The 15,454-nt window shown below is 45.0% G+C and overlaps 1 protein-coding gene across 1 annotated transcript in view; it reads right to left on the bottom strand.

Moving 5' to 3' along the window:
- The window catches only part of RFC1 (replication factor C subunit 1), a 42,186-nt gene that overhangs the window by 16,828 nt on the left and 9,904 nt on the right, over window positions 1-15,454 (bottom strand). The window contains exons 5-12 of the mRNA XM_070948227.1: window positions 12,603-12,835; window positions 11,054-11,128; window positions 6,669-6,746; window positions 5,303-5,369; window positions 4,388-4,707; window positions 2,159-2,269; window positions 1,801-1,980; window positions 620-724 (exon numbers count right to left, since the gene is read on the bottom strand). Coding sequence (XP_070804328.1) covers window positions 620-724; window positions 1,801-1,980; window positions 2,159-2,269; window positions 4,388-4,707; window positions 5,303-5,369; window positions 6,669-6,746; window positions 11,054-11,128; window positions 12,603-12,835 — 1,169 coding nt within the window. The remainder of the gene's footprint in view (window positions 1-619; window positions 725-1,800; window positions 1,981-2,158; window positions 2,270-4,387; window positions 4,708-5,302; window positions 5,370-6,668; window positions 6,747-11,053; window positions 11,129-12,602; window positions 12,836-15,454) is intronic.

Raw genomic sequence — 15,454 nt, 5'->3', positions numbered from 1 at the left:
CCCCCTTGTGCTAATCAAGCTATGCTGAAAACGAAAATGAAAGTAAAGCAGGCTATTTGCTGCAACGAGGCAAAATTGCTGGGAGGCAGAGGCAGATTTCTTTTTCTTGTTTTCCTCACCAAAAAAGGTAGGTGCGTCTTATACTCCGAAAAATACGGTGGTGGGTTTCCTGGTTTAATTATAAACTTTGAAGGACAACGGGATACGTAGGATGGAATCTCTGGGATGCTACAAGTCAACAGCCTGGGGGTCCAATAATCCCGGAGCACCACAAATAGGTACAGCGTGGTGGGCCCACACCACGTTTAAAGCGCCTTCCCTGCTCCCAGTCCAAATATCTTCGTATCCCTTCTTTCCACAGTTGCATTTAAGCAAATTCACATGGAAAGAGGGAAGTTTACTCTTCCCATTTCTTCCTGATGTAGTAGATTCCCCTCACCTCCTCCAGCAAATAGGGAAGCCCAACCATCTTCACATAACCTGTCAGTCAATGGCCGCCATCCTTCCCCACCTCCCTACAGTACAGGTTCCTGGCTGTCAATCTTCCTCCCCCGGCATAATTGTGGGGATGGCAGGAAATGGGAATGTCGAGCCGGGAATCACTCCAAGGGGTACCAACCTCTGTTTCAGCTGCTATTTCATACTTGGACCTCCTGCCTGGAGTATTTCGTATCAGGGCAAACAAGCCATCTTCATCGATAATTTTCGTCCCTAAAGCCGATGCCTGTCAGCAAAATTCAGATCGAGGCGAAGTCATATTTCTACAGTGGCTTATGTGTCAAAACATTTAGAATAACAAGAAATAGGTTGAACTATTCTCCAAAGCACCAGAATGCAGTTCCAAAAGGTGCTTTTTCAAGAGGCAACTGGACTTTCCGAGAAGCTTCATCCGTTCTAAAAGAAGGGAAGTTCTTCATTCAGAACTGAAGAAGCTTCTTGGATGAGAAGCGAAACGTCTTCAAAGAAAAACCAGAAAGTCCAGTTGCCTCTTGAAAAAGCACCTTTGGGACAGCCGTGACCTGGATGACGGAGAATCTCCACAGACACCAGAAGGCAGGACAAGAAAAGATGGATGGAAATTAATCAAGGAGAGAAGCAACCTGGAACTAAGATGAAATTTCCCGACAGCGAGAACCATTAACCAGTGGAACGGTTTGCCTCCAGAATTGTGGGTGCTCCATCACTGGAGGTTTTTAAGAGGAGATCGGAGAGCTATTTGTCTTAAATTATGTAGAGTCTCCTGCCTGAGCAGGAGGTTGGGATTACAAGATCTCCAAGGTCCCTTCCAACTGTTCCAGAAAGGAGGGAGATCTCCTAGTTCAGGGGTCAGCAACCTGCGGCTCTGGAGCCGCATGCGGCTCTTTCACTCCTCTGTTGCGGCTCCGTCACTCAAAATGTGCATCACAACCGCCAATGTGTGACACCCGCCAGCACACGATTTATTGAGCTTTTCAACCCCCGGTAGGCCAACCATGGATAAATCCAAGAAAAGAAAAGTTTCAGAAGAAAACAGAACATTTAATTCAACTACATAGGCTAGTTTTGTGGCCGCTCAAGAAATAGTCAGGGTTTTGTGGCTCCCGGTGTTTTCTTTTCTGTGGGAAATGGGTCCAAATGGCTCTTTGAGTGTTTAAGGTTGCAAACCCCTGTCCTAGTTATACAAGCAAAACGTCTCTGCAACCAAACAGGTTCTGCTGAACTGTCCCAGCAGGTGGAGATATGGGTCAGAGGGCACTAACTAGGCTCAAGGAAGGACCCAAATCCGCAGGGACCCTGTTGTCTGCGTGTCACAATAATTACCTTTTCACACTTGGACATGCCGCAGTCACGCCCTTTAACAAGGTAACTGGTCTTCTTGCTGATGTTTCCGGTGACTTTCCCCCCATAGCGCTCAATCAGCGACTTGGCCTCATCCCGTTCAATCGATTCCAAGATTCCAGTAATCACAAATGTCATGCCTTCCAAGCAATTGTCACCACCCTAAAATAAATAAAATAAATACATACATACATACATACTAGAGGCAAAAAAACCCAACAACAGGGATGACCAGAAGGGTTAAATTTATGGTGTTAAGCTGCAAAGCCTAGAGAGGCGCATCTGAGAAGATTAATCAGAACTGCCTTCTTGACTCGATTTTTTTTTTTTAAAGACTCACTTGAGGTATTTCTTTCGAGCCGAGGGCCTTCGGACCTTCTCGATTGAGGAAGCTTCTGTAGGCCGTGTAATTTGTCCGCTTCTTTTCAGCAGAGTCCTCGGGACTGATGGACTTCAAAAGAAAAGAAAAAGAAATCCAGTGCATAGAGGATATTTTTTCAAATTCTGCTTGGGTCAATCTTGGCAAAGGAGGTTGCATTCATCAAGAATCAAACATGGTTCACTTCAGTGGCGGGATTCAAGTAATTTAACAACCGGTTCTCTGCCCTAATGATTTCTTCCAACAATCAGTTTGCCAAACTGCTCAGAAAGTTAACAACCGGTTCTCCTGAAGTGATGCAAACTGGCTGAATCCCACCACTGGTTCACTTCCCCCTGAAGTGTTTTGTCAAGAGTTTGTTGCAAAATCAAATCCAGAAAGCACACACAGGCAGACTGATGCAGCAGGATTCATTAACTTCTTTATATACATAATAAAACATGAAGATAGATGTACAATACCAATAGAGATTCTTCTTCAACGTAGTAGCAGTTACAAGCAAAACACAAGGCAGGAGAAAAGAGTTTCATTTCAGCAGAGAAGACTACTTTCAGTTTCTCTGCACAGACTCAGATGCTGCAGACTAAAACACGCCCTGGCTCCAGTCTGTCTCAGCTCCCAAACAGCCCTCATTGGCTGACTTAGTTGCTATGTCTACACACTGGCCGACCTTGTACCATGTCCTATTCCAGTTGATGAATATACTCTGACATGTTTACACCAGGGATGTCCAACTTCGGCAATGTTAAGACTTGTGGATATCAACTTCCAGAATTCTGGGAGTTGAAGTCCACCGGTCTTAAAAGTTGCGAAGGTTGGACACCCCTGGGTTACACAAGAGACTTAATGAATGTGCTTTTTTCACCTGCAGCAGTTACTGAATCACATTTGAGCGTTTACTGTTCTTATAGGGACTCCTCTCTCAGCAATTATGCATTTATCCACATGGATCTAATATGCCGACATTCACTGCACCATGAAAAACAGGTGCTTTTACCAGTGAAATATAGACCTTTCAGAGCCCAAAAAACAAAAAACAAAGCTAATATCCCAACTCCTGTGTAATATAGTATATAACCTAGGACAGTGATGGCTAACCTTTTTGCCATCGCGTGCCAGGAGAGGGGGAGCGGGGGTGAGGGTCGCACATGCACGTGCCCACGCGCATGCAACCCCACCCACCCCCACTACTGGCACATGATGGCCTGGCAGGCCCATTTTTCTTTCTTACCTGATTCCAGATCCTTTCTATGCATCTGAGAAGATCAAAAACAGCCTTTCCCACTCTCTTGGAGGCCCTCCGGAGGCTGAAAGGGCCCATTTCCCAACTCTCGGTGGGACAGGAAGTGATGTTTTTTTGCTGTCCCCATCCTCCAGAACCTCTCTAGGAGTCTGTAGGAGCCTCTCTAGGAGTCTCTGGAGGCTGGGGATAGGAAAAAAGTCACTTCCTGTCCCACCGGGTGTCGGGAAATGGGCCCTTTCAGCCTCCGTGGGAGTGGGAAAGGCTGTTTTCGCCCTTCCCAGATCCATAGAAAGGATCTGGAATCAGGTAAGAAAGAAAAACGGGCCTTCCCCACCCACCACCAGGCCCTCCAGAGGCAGGAAACAGCCTGTTTCCCTACTTCTGGTGGACCCAGAAGGCCCGAAAATCAGCTGTCCGGTGCGCGCATGCACCCCCGAGCTGAGCTGACGTGCCCACTAATATGGCTCCGCGTGCCACCTGCGGCACGCGTGCCATAGGTTCGCCATCACGGACCTAGGACATGATTACAAGCGAAGTGCAGTGGTTGTACTTCAGTGTTGTCTTTCTCTGCCGGTAAAGCAGAACTTAAACCTGTTGCTCAATTTCTTTCAGTTCCACAGACATACATATCGATAGAAGAGAATATTTGTATCTCAGGGTTGAACTGTGGGGGTCCTTGGTGCTCTCCGAGCTTGGTGGTTTTCTTGCAAACATTTCATTACCGAACTAGGAAGCATCATGAGTGCTAGGAGCGAGTGTATACAATTAAAAAAAAAAACACAAACACCAAATCCCTCCTTTCTCACACTGATGAGGTTCTCTAGTTGGGTCATAAAACGTCTGCAAAAAAACCACATCAGGCTCAGAGAGCAGCAAAGACCCACAAACATTCACGATCGATGATCAGACCGAGCAAAATCTTTCCTCGGGATGCTTCTAAGACCTACCTTGGGTTGTTCGGGAGAAACCTTCGCCTTTGTGGGAGTCTTGGTTTTCGGTGAAATGGTTTTTCCGGCTGGAGTTGTAGTTCCTTTCCTGAGGTTCTCTCCTTTTGAGGTCCCGTTTTCGGTTTTGATAGCCTCTGCTTGTTGCTTGAGCGGAGTTAACCTGGGGGAAGCCTTGGATGAACCTCTTTTATTCCCCCAATCTACCTCCTCCTTCGTAGCAGAAGATTCTGGGTGAGGATTCGACACTCTGACGCTCTCGGAGTGAAGCTGATCCTTTGCGGAATAAGAGTGAGAATCGAAGGCAGAAGCGGGAGGTTTCCCTACAGAAAGAAAGACAGTTTTAAGCAGGGGTCCCCAAACTTGGCGACTTTAAGACTTGTGGACTTTAACTCACAGAATTCCCCAGCCAGCCAGTATGGCTGGCTGGGGAATTCTGGGAGTTGAAGTCTACAAGTCTTAAAAGTCACCAAGTATAGAGGTCCCTGGTTTTAAGGATAAGCGAAGGTGACACAGTGTCAGCACTTCAACCTGCATTTACTCTAGAGCTGACATAAGAAGGAGAAGTGGAGGCGTCTGGAAAGGGACGTTTGACTTTTCACCTACTTATTTTCCCTGGAGATAATATCCCCTAGGAGATGGGTTGGGAGGGGGAAAATTCCTTTGAGCTGGAGTAGATTAGGGGTAGAATGACTTGGAAGATGGCCAATGAGTGCAGGGGAGTGGGGAACGGGAAGGGAGGGTTTTGGGGCTGGAAGTCAATGTTGGCTTCGATTGTAGTCGGGTTCAGAATGCCGTGCTTAATAAATAGGAGTTTTTTTTCTTCAAAGACTTTGAAATGCAATTTATTTGAGACGACCTCGAAACTTGACACACAGAACCTAACGAAACCTTAAAAAAAAACAAAAATGCCATTACCTTTGTGAGCCTGTTTAATTTTTTCTGCTTCACCCGATTTCGACTGCTGACATTCGTCTTTTCGAGGCTGCAAGAATAAACAGACCTTGTGTCTTGATTTTGTTTTAGTATATCATTGGGATGAAGTTATTATCGGCAACGATTTCAGAACGTTTCTACAAGGAGGGCAGCCAACGGATATTTGTTTCCCCCCCCTCCCCCCAAACCATCCAAGCCAAATATTCAATGTTTGATTTGTCACACTGGTTTCCCTCGTATTAAGCCGATCCAGAGCAAGTAATAGGATTTAATCCAGAGCCTGGGACCAGCCTCTTTCGTTCATCAGACCTGGTGGGATGAAGCTATTCAGGGGAAGCAGTGGTCGTATTCTACCGGTTTGGGTAAACCGGTAGTGGCAGTGGCGGAAGGCTCCGCCCACCTGCCCTGATCTCGTTGCGTCGTGTTTTTGATGCTCTGCGGCGCGCTCTCATTTGCGAACTGGTAGCGAAGGTAAATGAATACCACCACTGAAGGGAAGAGGAAAATAGCCTGAAGTTTCAACTTCACTCATCGCATGTCACACACCAGTTAGAGCAGGGATCTCCAACCTTGGCAATTTTAAGCCTGGCGGACTTCAACTCCCAGAATTCCCCAGCCAGCAAACCTGGCTTAAAGTTGCCAAGGTTGGAGAGTCTTGAGTTAAGAGTATACGGCAATCAAGATTAGAAAACCATTTACTTTATAAATGTTGTGGTCTGCCAGCAGCCTGCGGAGCTGGCAGCGGAGTCGGACAGTAAGGAGGCTGGGGAGGACCATGGGCCTGGAGTCAGGGGAAGGGCCGGACAAGGGCTCTGTGTCGGGAGGCAGAGATGGGCCCAGGGCCATCTGGGAGTGATGTGCGGACTCCGGAGCCTCCAGAGGCGGATAGCAGAGAGGCAGAGGAACAGGAAGAGCCTGTTCCTAGTGCACGCATGCGAAGAGCAGCCAGAAGGCAAGAGCAGGTAAAGCAAAAAGGACAACTCGGGAGTAAGGCCAGGAGATGATTGGCCCCTCCCATAAGGCTTAAAAGAGCAGCAGCAGCTCTTGGGATCTGATCTTTGTAGGAAAGCAACGCTACTACATTTGTTTCTTGTTGGCATCTCTTGTTTCTGAACTTCGTGGGGCTTTGCCAAGAAAAGCTTTCGGCAGGGTGCCAAAGAAGACAAAGGTTGGAGATAAGGCCGAAGGACTGTTGATGAAGAATTTGTTTTGGAATTAATTTGGACTAAGCTGAGAATGAAGTAATTCTCAGCTGTTCTAATAAAATATGTTTGTTTAGGACTGATTGTGTCTGGTAATAACTACTTGGGCCTAGGTCGCAACAATAAAGCCATTATTTCCCACTTACCTTTTTCTTTCTGGGTGTTTCATCCAACATAGCCAACGTTTGTGCAAATTCTTTGTCTTCGTGCAATTGTCTTTCCCGCTGCAAAGAGTGCAAAACGTATTGTGAAATTGCCCGTTTCCACCCCCTGCTGGAGAGAAAAAGGAGGCCGTCTCTGTCTACCCATCTTCTTACTCTGGAATACTTGGGGGTGGGGTGGGGGGTGTCTCAGCACGCCCCAAAGAATTCTGGGAAACATGACCCTTTTGCTCTCTCGCGTAGGGAGGGCTTGTGAGTGGGGAGGCTCATTGGGAAGGTGTTGGGAAAAGAATTGGGGCCCCATTTTTTCCTCCCTGGATCTCATAACAGGGAGAGATCTCCCTGGATCTCTAACAATGGGTTAGAACAGGACTCTCCAGACTTGGCTGTTAATACCTGTGGACTTCAACTCCCAGAATTCCTCATTCAGCCAAGCTGGGCTGGGGAATTCTGGGAGTTGAAGTCCACAAGTCTTAAAGTTGCCGGGTTTGGAGACTCCTGGGCTAGAATAGGAGTGGGCGATAATGGCCTTTTTTATGACCAGTGGTCTTCAGCTCCCAGCCAGCCAGGACCAGTTCCTGCCTGGCTCAGGAATTCTGGGAATTGAAGTCCAGAGCTATTTTCTATAGACACTATAGACCTGTGATGGCAAACCTTTTTGCTGCCCTGTGCCAAGAGCAGGGGGAGCACGGAGGGTCACGTGCGCAGGTACCCACACCCATAATGCAATGCCCTCCGCCTCCCACGCATGCGACCTCCCCTGCGCTGCCCTCCCCCCCCCCGTGCATGCGCACACAACTCCCCCACGCCCTGTTTTGGGCCTAGCAGGCCTCCCTGAAGCCTCTGGAGGCCGGAAATGGCCCGTTTCTGGACTTCCGGTAGGCCTGTTTTTTTGCCCTCCCCAGGCTCCAGAGGCTTTCCTGGACCCTGGGGACTCCGGAGACCGGAAATGGCCCATTTCCAGACTTCCGGAAGGCCCATTTTCTGCCCTCCCAGAGCCTCCACGCGAGCCCTGTACTTACCTGGCATCCAAAACGGGCCGTGTGGAGACTCCTGGGAGGGGAGGGGCAGCGTGGGCGGGGCCAGTTGAAAATCAGCCGGCTGGCGGGGGCGTGCATGCACGGTGCTGATCCAGGGCAACGGCTTGCGTGCCCACAGAGATGGCTCCGTGTGCCACCTGTGGCACGCGTGCCATAGACTCGCCATCATGGCTATAGACACTGGGTGAAGAAGATGCCCCATCTTATTTGGAATCAATCATGAGAGATTTAAGTTTAGTGGCATTGGAAGAGATTGGGGTATGGAATGAAGGCCACACACCCTTCACAGACATGAAGAAACGTAACACAGTTCTGAAATTCAATTATTTCCTGGTACAAAGACAAAACCGGATCTGATTTTCAATGATTCAGTTGAACAGAGTGAGAAAAAATGAGTCAATTTTTTCTTCATTTTGCCTCGACACAATACAACATCCTGTTATTATCTCTTTTTTTTGGAGGAAAACTAACCTGTTTTCCCCAAGTGACGCTGGGAGCATTACCCAAATCTAATCTTCAGCCAAGAATAACATCAAAACTTGCCTCCCCACACAATTCTGATATATAACATTATTAGCAAAAATCCCACAGGCTCTATTTTTATATCATAAGCAGGAGGTTATTCAGCTAAACAGATAGCGTTCATATTTCTTATTTTAGTATTAAATTGAAGCCAGGCTAACAGTAATTGTAGAAAACAGACAAAAAAAAAATGTACACACACACACACACACACCTCCCTCTCAAACACACCTACCCAGACATTTAATCTTTCCAAATTAACAGTTTGACATTTTAATTCTTAAATGCATATAGAATATTTATTTTCTTTTTTTAAAAAAAATATTTTTATTAAACAGTTTTTTTAAACTGTTTAGAATAGCCTTTGGCTTAACGCATTGTAAGCCGCCCTGAGTCTCCGAAAAAAGGCGGCATATAAATCGAACCAATCGAATCGAACCAATACAATAAAAAATTTTTTTAAAAAAAGAATATTTATTTTCATTGTGTGCTATAACTTTTTTTTTAACCGCAGGCCTATGAAAAATTGAAGCTGTATTGCAACAAGCTTCTTCCCCAGCGGACTGAAAAGAATACCCATGTGAAAATAAAATTATACATTACGATAATATAAAACCGGGAAAATGTATTTACAAAAGCAAAATCACTTCATCCACAGCAGGCAATGATCACCTCTAAGCCAAAACTGACTCATACTAACCGTCAAGCAAAAGTTTCATATCTTACAAACTCTTATTTCAATGCATTTGCAGCTAATCTATTTATATCAAATCAAAACCCTTTTCTTAATGAGCGCAATAAAGTGATTTGATTTGTCAAAGCCCAAAATTGCTCCAAAGGAGCGAGATCCAATCATCCTGATGTCACATTGGTTCCAATTTTGGACACCGTCTCAGATATAATAATTTCTGAACATTATGGCTATCCGTAACCCAGGGGTCGGCAATCTTAAACACTCAAAGAGCCACAAAGGTCCTAACCAGAAGCCCCCCGTTCAATTCTGGAGCCGACTGGAAGTCAAGTTCCCCATCATAGAGTCTCCTCCTAGCACGGCATCCTTTTTCCTCTACCTGTCCTAACCGAAAGCCCTATCAACTGTGGAGCCGACCAGCAACAGGGAGCCACAGCAGAGGGATGAAAGAGCCACATGCGGCTCCAGAGCCACGGGTTACTGACTCCTGCTTATAAATGCAACTGCAAATGAGTCTGGGTTACAGAAATATACCTATATCAAGGGGATGTTCAGTGATTGAAGGCAGAAAAAACACTACAATAATCTCTCGTCTGGAACCACCTGTGAGTATGCAGGCATTTCCAATTTCTGATGGTTTAGGAGTTACAGGGAATGCAAGCTTTTCAAAACACTTGAGTATTAAAATCATCACCACCATGTTGAAAGTCTTGCTGGTGTTGCTTTCTTAAATAAATGTGTGGATAGATCAAATACTTGTCAATTTTTATTTTTTTTTTAATTTGATTTATATGCCGCCCTTCTCCGGAGACTCAGGGCGGCTTACAATGCGTTAAGCAATAGCCAATTTGATTCGCAAGGGACGTTAGTTTTAGATGGTGATTTATCTCGTTTTAAGTGACTAATTCTCTGCTACTTTTGAATTATTATTTATGACATGGCTCTGTCTTTACGGTATATTTTTTTTGAAAAGACAACCAGCTGGAACTTCTACGGGCAGAATAAATATTTAACAAGCAAAAAACATGAAGTAGGATGAAAGAGAAGGATGAATAGCCATATGCATGTGTGTTTTAATCCACAACATTCCCAAAATATACTTCCAATATCTTTTGATATTACTTTCAACTTCTTTCAACATTTACTTCAAGTCTACTTCTTGTAGGCAGCATTGTGGATTTGTCTGAAAAGTTTCAATGATTCTCATGTAGCATTGCGTGCTCAAGACTTTCCTATTTCATCAAGCCGGCCTGACCTAAGTTTTTTCCCTTTTTAAATGGAAATTTTAAATTTGGTTTTAAATTATTGGGGTTTTAAATTTCAGCCAAATTATTTAATTCGTTTTAGTCTATTTTAAATTTTGTATTTATCTGTTTTATTCTATGGCTGTTCACCGCCCTGAGTCCTTCGGGAGCAGGGCGGTATACAAATTAAAATAATAAATAAAATGTAAGGCTACAAAATTCGTGACTGAACAGTTGCTAGAACAAAGTTTCACAAAGTTTGAGAAACAAAGTTTCCACTGCCGTTCTGATCAGTACAGCGAAGCCACAAAATCAAGTTAATTATTTAGGACAATATCGCAGGTACCACATCATAGTCAAGCAAGCAACAATCACAGAGTTTCAAGTCAAGAATCAGTAAAATAAAATTACTATAGAACCTTTAAATTTCTGATCAGAATCTCCACTCCTTGTTCATTAGTCGAGTTTGTTATGGCAGAATCTCCTAGAACCCGCTTATCCGGTGGAACAGCTTGCCACCAGAAGTTGCAGGTGCGCCATCACTGAGGTTTTTAAGAAGAGATTGAACAACCATTTGTCTGAAATAATATAGGGCAGTGTTGGCGAACCCTTTTGGCACCGAGTGCTGAAATAGAGGTGCGTGCGTGCGTGCATGCGCTTGAGGGAAACCGGAAGAGCAGTCGCCCAGTGCGCATGAGCCCGCTGGAAAGATGATCTTCCGGTTTCCGGTGCGCACATGCGGTCTTTGGGTTTGTGGGGCTCTGGCGCAAAAATGGAGAATGATTGAAAGGAGGGAATGGCACACGAGACTGAATAGGAAGAGTGTATTAAATAGTAAAGTCTGTAAGACAAGCGAATTCTACCCTACGTTACCTTTGAATTCTCTTCCAGCTGTAGTTCTTTAGCGATAGCCTCATCATTGATGGTGGAATCCCTGTTTTGCCAAGGCTGCATCACACCGAAAGAAGAACCACAATGAGATTAGTCCAATGTTCATGTCTACATTCCTCCTGTAACTCAGTTAAGGTAATAAGAGTTTAAGGCCGACTTGCTCTTTTGTCTTCTCTACGGGACACATTTTCAAATTACTGCTCTCCTGTTCGTTCATTCATTCATTCATTCATTCATTCATTCATTCATTCATTCATTCATTCATTCATTCATTCAATTTATATGTGTTCTACCCCAGCTATGGACCCCAAAGAACGCAGCACACACAAAGTCGGTACAAACCTTAGTTTACTAATTAAGGACTATTAATGGGTTTTCTTAGTAGTTGTTCGAACACAAGTACAGTTTAAATCAGTCTTTTCTGAACAAGGGCTGTTAATTTAACTTCATTAACAGTCGACAAGAGTCCAAAGAATAATAACTCAATTCTGAAGCACAGTATTTCAGATAACTGTAATCTTATTGTGGTTGGCAGAATGCCCAAAAGCAATTTGCAGGAAAACTGACAAGAAAGGAGCAAGAGCCGACCAGACGTTTCTGAAATCAAGACGCAAAGGAATGTGAACGAAGTTGTTCCCTGCAAATTGCCTCAGTCGTTGTCCTTCCTTAAATAGGCGAAAGGAGTGGCCAATTAGCCCCAAGCCTTACTCTCAAGGAGACCTCCTCCTGAGGAGCCACTCCTGCCTTTTGGCAGCTCAGCGCGCCCGTGCATCGAGAAGAGGCTCCTCCTCTTCGTCCTCTTCACTTATGGGAGCTTCTGGAGGTTCTGAAGGCCCTGGCTGAATCCCAGCCTCTGGCACCACATCTTCTCCAGCCTCCTCATTGTCTGACTCGAGTGCCAGCTGCACAGGCTGCTGGCGCAGCACCACACCAGCCTCCTTGCTGTCAGAATCAGCTACTAGCTGCACAGGCTGCTGACGGGCCACAACAATATGCCGCCCATAACTCTGCCAAGCGACTCTGGGTGGCTTCCAATACCACAAATGACAGAATAAAACAACTGCAGGATCAAAACACTAAAAATGTCAGACGTTAAAAAATTACAAAGTTCAGAAGATAAGAACCGAGGTCTAATTTAACCGGATCATAGAATATTGTTGTCTCTATGGGTAGTCCTCCACTTACAACAGTTCATTTAGTGACCATTCAAAGTTACAACGGCACTGGAGAAAAAAGGGACCGCTGACCGTTTGTCACACTTCCGACCGTTGTAATATCCCCATGGTAACATGATCAAAATTTACCAACTGTAGGGATTCACTTAACAACGGTGGCAAGAAAAGTGGTAAAACGGGGGCACAGCTCACTTAACAAACGTTTGGCTTAGCAACATAAATTCTGGGCTCATTTGTCGTCGTAACTCGAGGGCTGCCTGTATTCTGTTTACAATCATGTGTGAATTAGGAGAATTTCGGGCTCGTAAATAATATCCATCAGTCAGGGGAACCAGTAATATTCCGGCTTTACTCACTTCTTTTCGTTTGCTTGATACCAGCTTCTTCTCCGACCGTTGAATGCTACCAGTCCCAAAGTAATCAATGAGGGATGTTGGTGTCAGTTTCACCGGAGATAAGGGTTTATTTTTGACTTTTGGTTTGGAATCTGGCTGGGATGTTCCCGTCGTTCCTTCAGTCACCTTCCCCGATTTCTCAAGCTGTTTAACTTTCGGAGGGGCTTTTTTGTTAACAAAGTCCTCATCTTCATCTGAGAGCCAAAAACAAAACGAAGAGGCAGTGTTTAATGATTTCCTAGGAACAAGACGCCCGGCAAGGTCACCAGGAAGCTGGTTTGACGCTTGCAACATTTTTTTTTTAAAAAAAAAAAAGAAAAAAAACGACGTGAAAGCAACTGATCGGGTCAGACTTTCCTGGGTATATTGTCCTCTGCCCAAAAGAGAAAAATCACCGTTATTTGTTCAAATAGATTCTGCTTTTAAAGTTTATTGGGGAGTGGTGGCGGGTTCAGGGACAAAAAAAAAAAATCTCCTCCAGGAAATTCTTTAATTTTTGACTAAAAGAAGAATTCCTAACAATTCAAAATGGGAAAGCCATCCTGTCTGGAGTTGAATCTGAGACCCATTACTAGCTGAATACCCGTGCTCGGCTATGAAACTATGTGATCGGGCTTGATAAATCGACACTTAGAGCTTGAAACTTAATGAGTAGTTACGATCGGCCTTTCCTCTCCCCTTCTCTCCCTCAGCCTTGCCCCACAGAAGCCTCTCCTCTCCTATCCCCCTTCTCTCCCTCAGGCTGGCCCCATAGATCCTCTCGTCTCCCCTTCTCTCCCTCAGCCTTGCCCCACAGAAACGTCTCCTATCCTCTCCCCTTCTCTCCCTCAGGCTGGCCCCATAGATCCTCTCGTCTCCCCTTCTCTCCCTCAGCCTTGCCCCACAGAAACTTCTCCTCTCCTCTCCCCTTCTCTCCCTCAGGCTGGCCCCATAGATCCTCTCCTCTCCCCCTTCTCTCCCTCAGGCTTGGCCCCATAGATCCTCTCCCCTTCTCTCCCTCAGCCTTGCCCCATAGAAGCCTCTCCCCGTCTCTCCCTCAGGCTGACCTCATAGATCCTCTCCTCTCTCCCTTCTCTCCCTCAGGCTTGGCCCCATAGATCTTCTCCTCTCCCCCTTCTCTCCCTCAGGCTTGGCCCCATAGATCCTCTCCCCTTCTCTCCCTCAGGCTTGCCCCATAGAAGCCTCTCCCCTTCTCCCTCAGGCTGGCCCCATAGATCCTCTCCTCTCCCCTTCTTTCCCTCAGGCTGGCCCCATAGATCCTCTCCTATCCCTCTTCTCTCCCTCAGGCTTGCCCCATAGAAGCCTCTCCCTGTCTCTCCCTCAGGCTGGCCCCACAGAAGCCTCTCCTCTCCCCTTCTCTCTCTCAGCCTTGCCCCACAGAAACATCTCCTCTCCTCTTCTCTCCCTCAGGCTTTCCAGCCCCTTCTCTCCAGGAGGCTTGCCCCACGGAAGCCTCCCCTATGCTATCCCGTTCTCTCCAGAGTTATTTTCAAGTTGGGATGGGGAGCAGAATGTCTAACTAATTAGCATCAGAGCGTGTTATAATAATGTAGGAAATGCTAATGCTCTGATGGTCATTTCAAAAAATCCTTTCTTAGTGAGCACCTAGAAGCCAAGAGGAAGATACATGGCAAATTTCAAGTTTGCAGGCTTTACAGTTCTGGAGATTTCGTGATTACGGCGTGAGTGATTTTCACTTATATATATATAGATTCAGTATTTACACCCCTTCAGAGAGAAGCATATAACCATCGGTGACATCTCCATTAAAAAAGCGTATTTACCAAAAAAATAAATAAATGCTCAAAACTGGCAGTCAGTGTCCTCAGCAGAATTGTTTTGGGTCTGAAAATGAGTATTTTCAGCTCCAGTTTGAAATATGATTAGACCTTTATTCAATCACTGCCCTCCAGCCAATGATATATGAAGAGGCTTTCATGCTTTCCTACAGCGATGTTAAAATTGCATGTAAGTCTAGCGTGAGCAATTCAAATAACGGCTCTCTTAAGGGAAATGTCAAACACTCTAGGCTATAATAAAAACATAAAATTGATCCCCTGAATCTATTCAGGCCTTAGTCCCATTTTTCACTCTAAAGAAACTTAAAACAGATATGAATAGATCTTCAAATCATCGTGACAGCAATTTTAACCACTGCCTCCCGCTATCTTTACATTTTATTGTTCAAATCTTACTTGCCGGCACTACGATTAAGTCCTTCTAGCAACTTTTAAAAGAACAGGCAGTATAACTTTAAAAAGAAAAAAAAAAGCTCAAAAGAGATAAAACATACAGAAGACAATTTCTTTAAAAAAATGGAGCAGTGTTACAGTTTAAATGGAATGGGAAATAATTCCAATACTTTTTTAAATTTATATATAAAATTATATATATTTTATGTATGTATGTACCATGTTTCCCCGAAAATAAGATCCTATCTATCTGTCTGTCTGTCTGTCTGTCTGTCTATCTATCTAATCTAGGAGCCTTGGTGGCGCAGCAGATTAAAGTGCTGTTAAGTAACACCAGCTGCCTGCAATTACTGCGAGTTCAAATCTCAGCAGGCTCAAGGTTGACTCAGCCTTCCATCCTTCCGGGGTAGGTAAAATGAGGACCCGGATTGTGGGGGCAATAAGCTGACTTTGTATAAAAAAGAACACCACTTGGGGGGGCCGAAAGCCCTACTAAGCAGGTATATACAAAAGTATGAAGGCTATTGCTTAACGCATTGTAAGCCGCCTTGAGTCTCCTGAGAAGGGCGGCATATATAAATCGAACCAATAAATAAATAAATAAATAAATAAATAAATAAA

This window comes from Pituophis catenifer, unplaced genomic scaffold (genome assembly GCF_029215685.1).
Source record: "Pituophis catenifer annectens isolate HBS135680 unplaced genomic scaffold, rPitCat1.0.hap2 SCAF_8, whole genome shotgun sequence".
NCBI lineage: Eukaryota > Metazoa > Chordata > Lepidosauria > Squamata > Colubridae > Pituophis > Pituophis catenifer.
The sequence above is the reverse complement of the archived record's forward strand: the minus strand, read 5'-3'. Positions and strand labels throughout refer to the sequence as shown.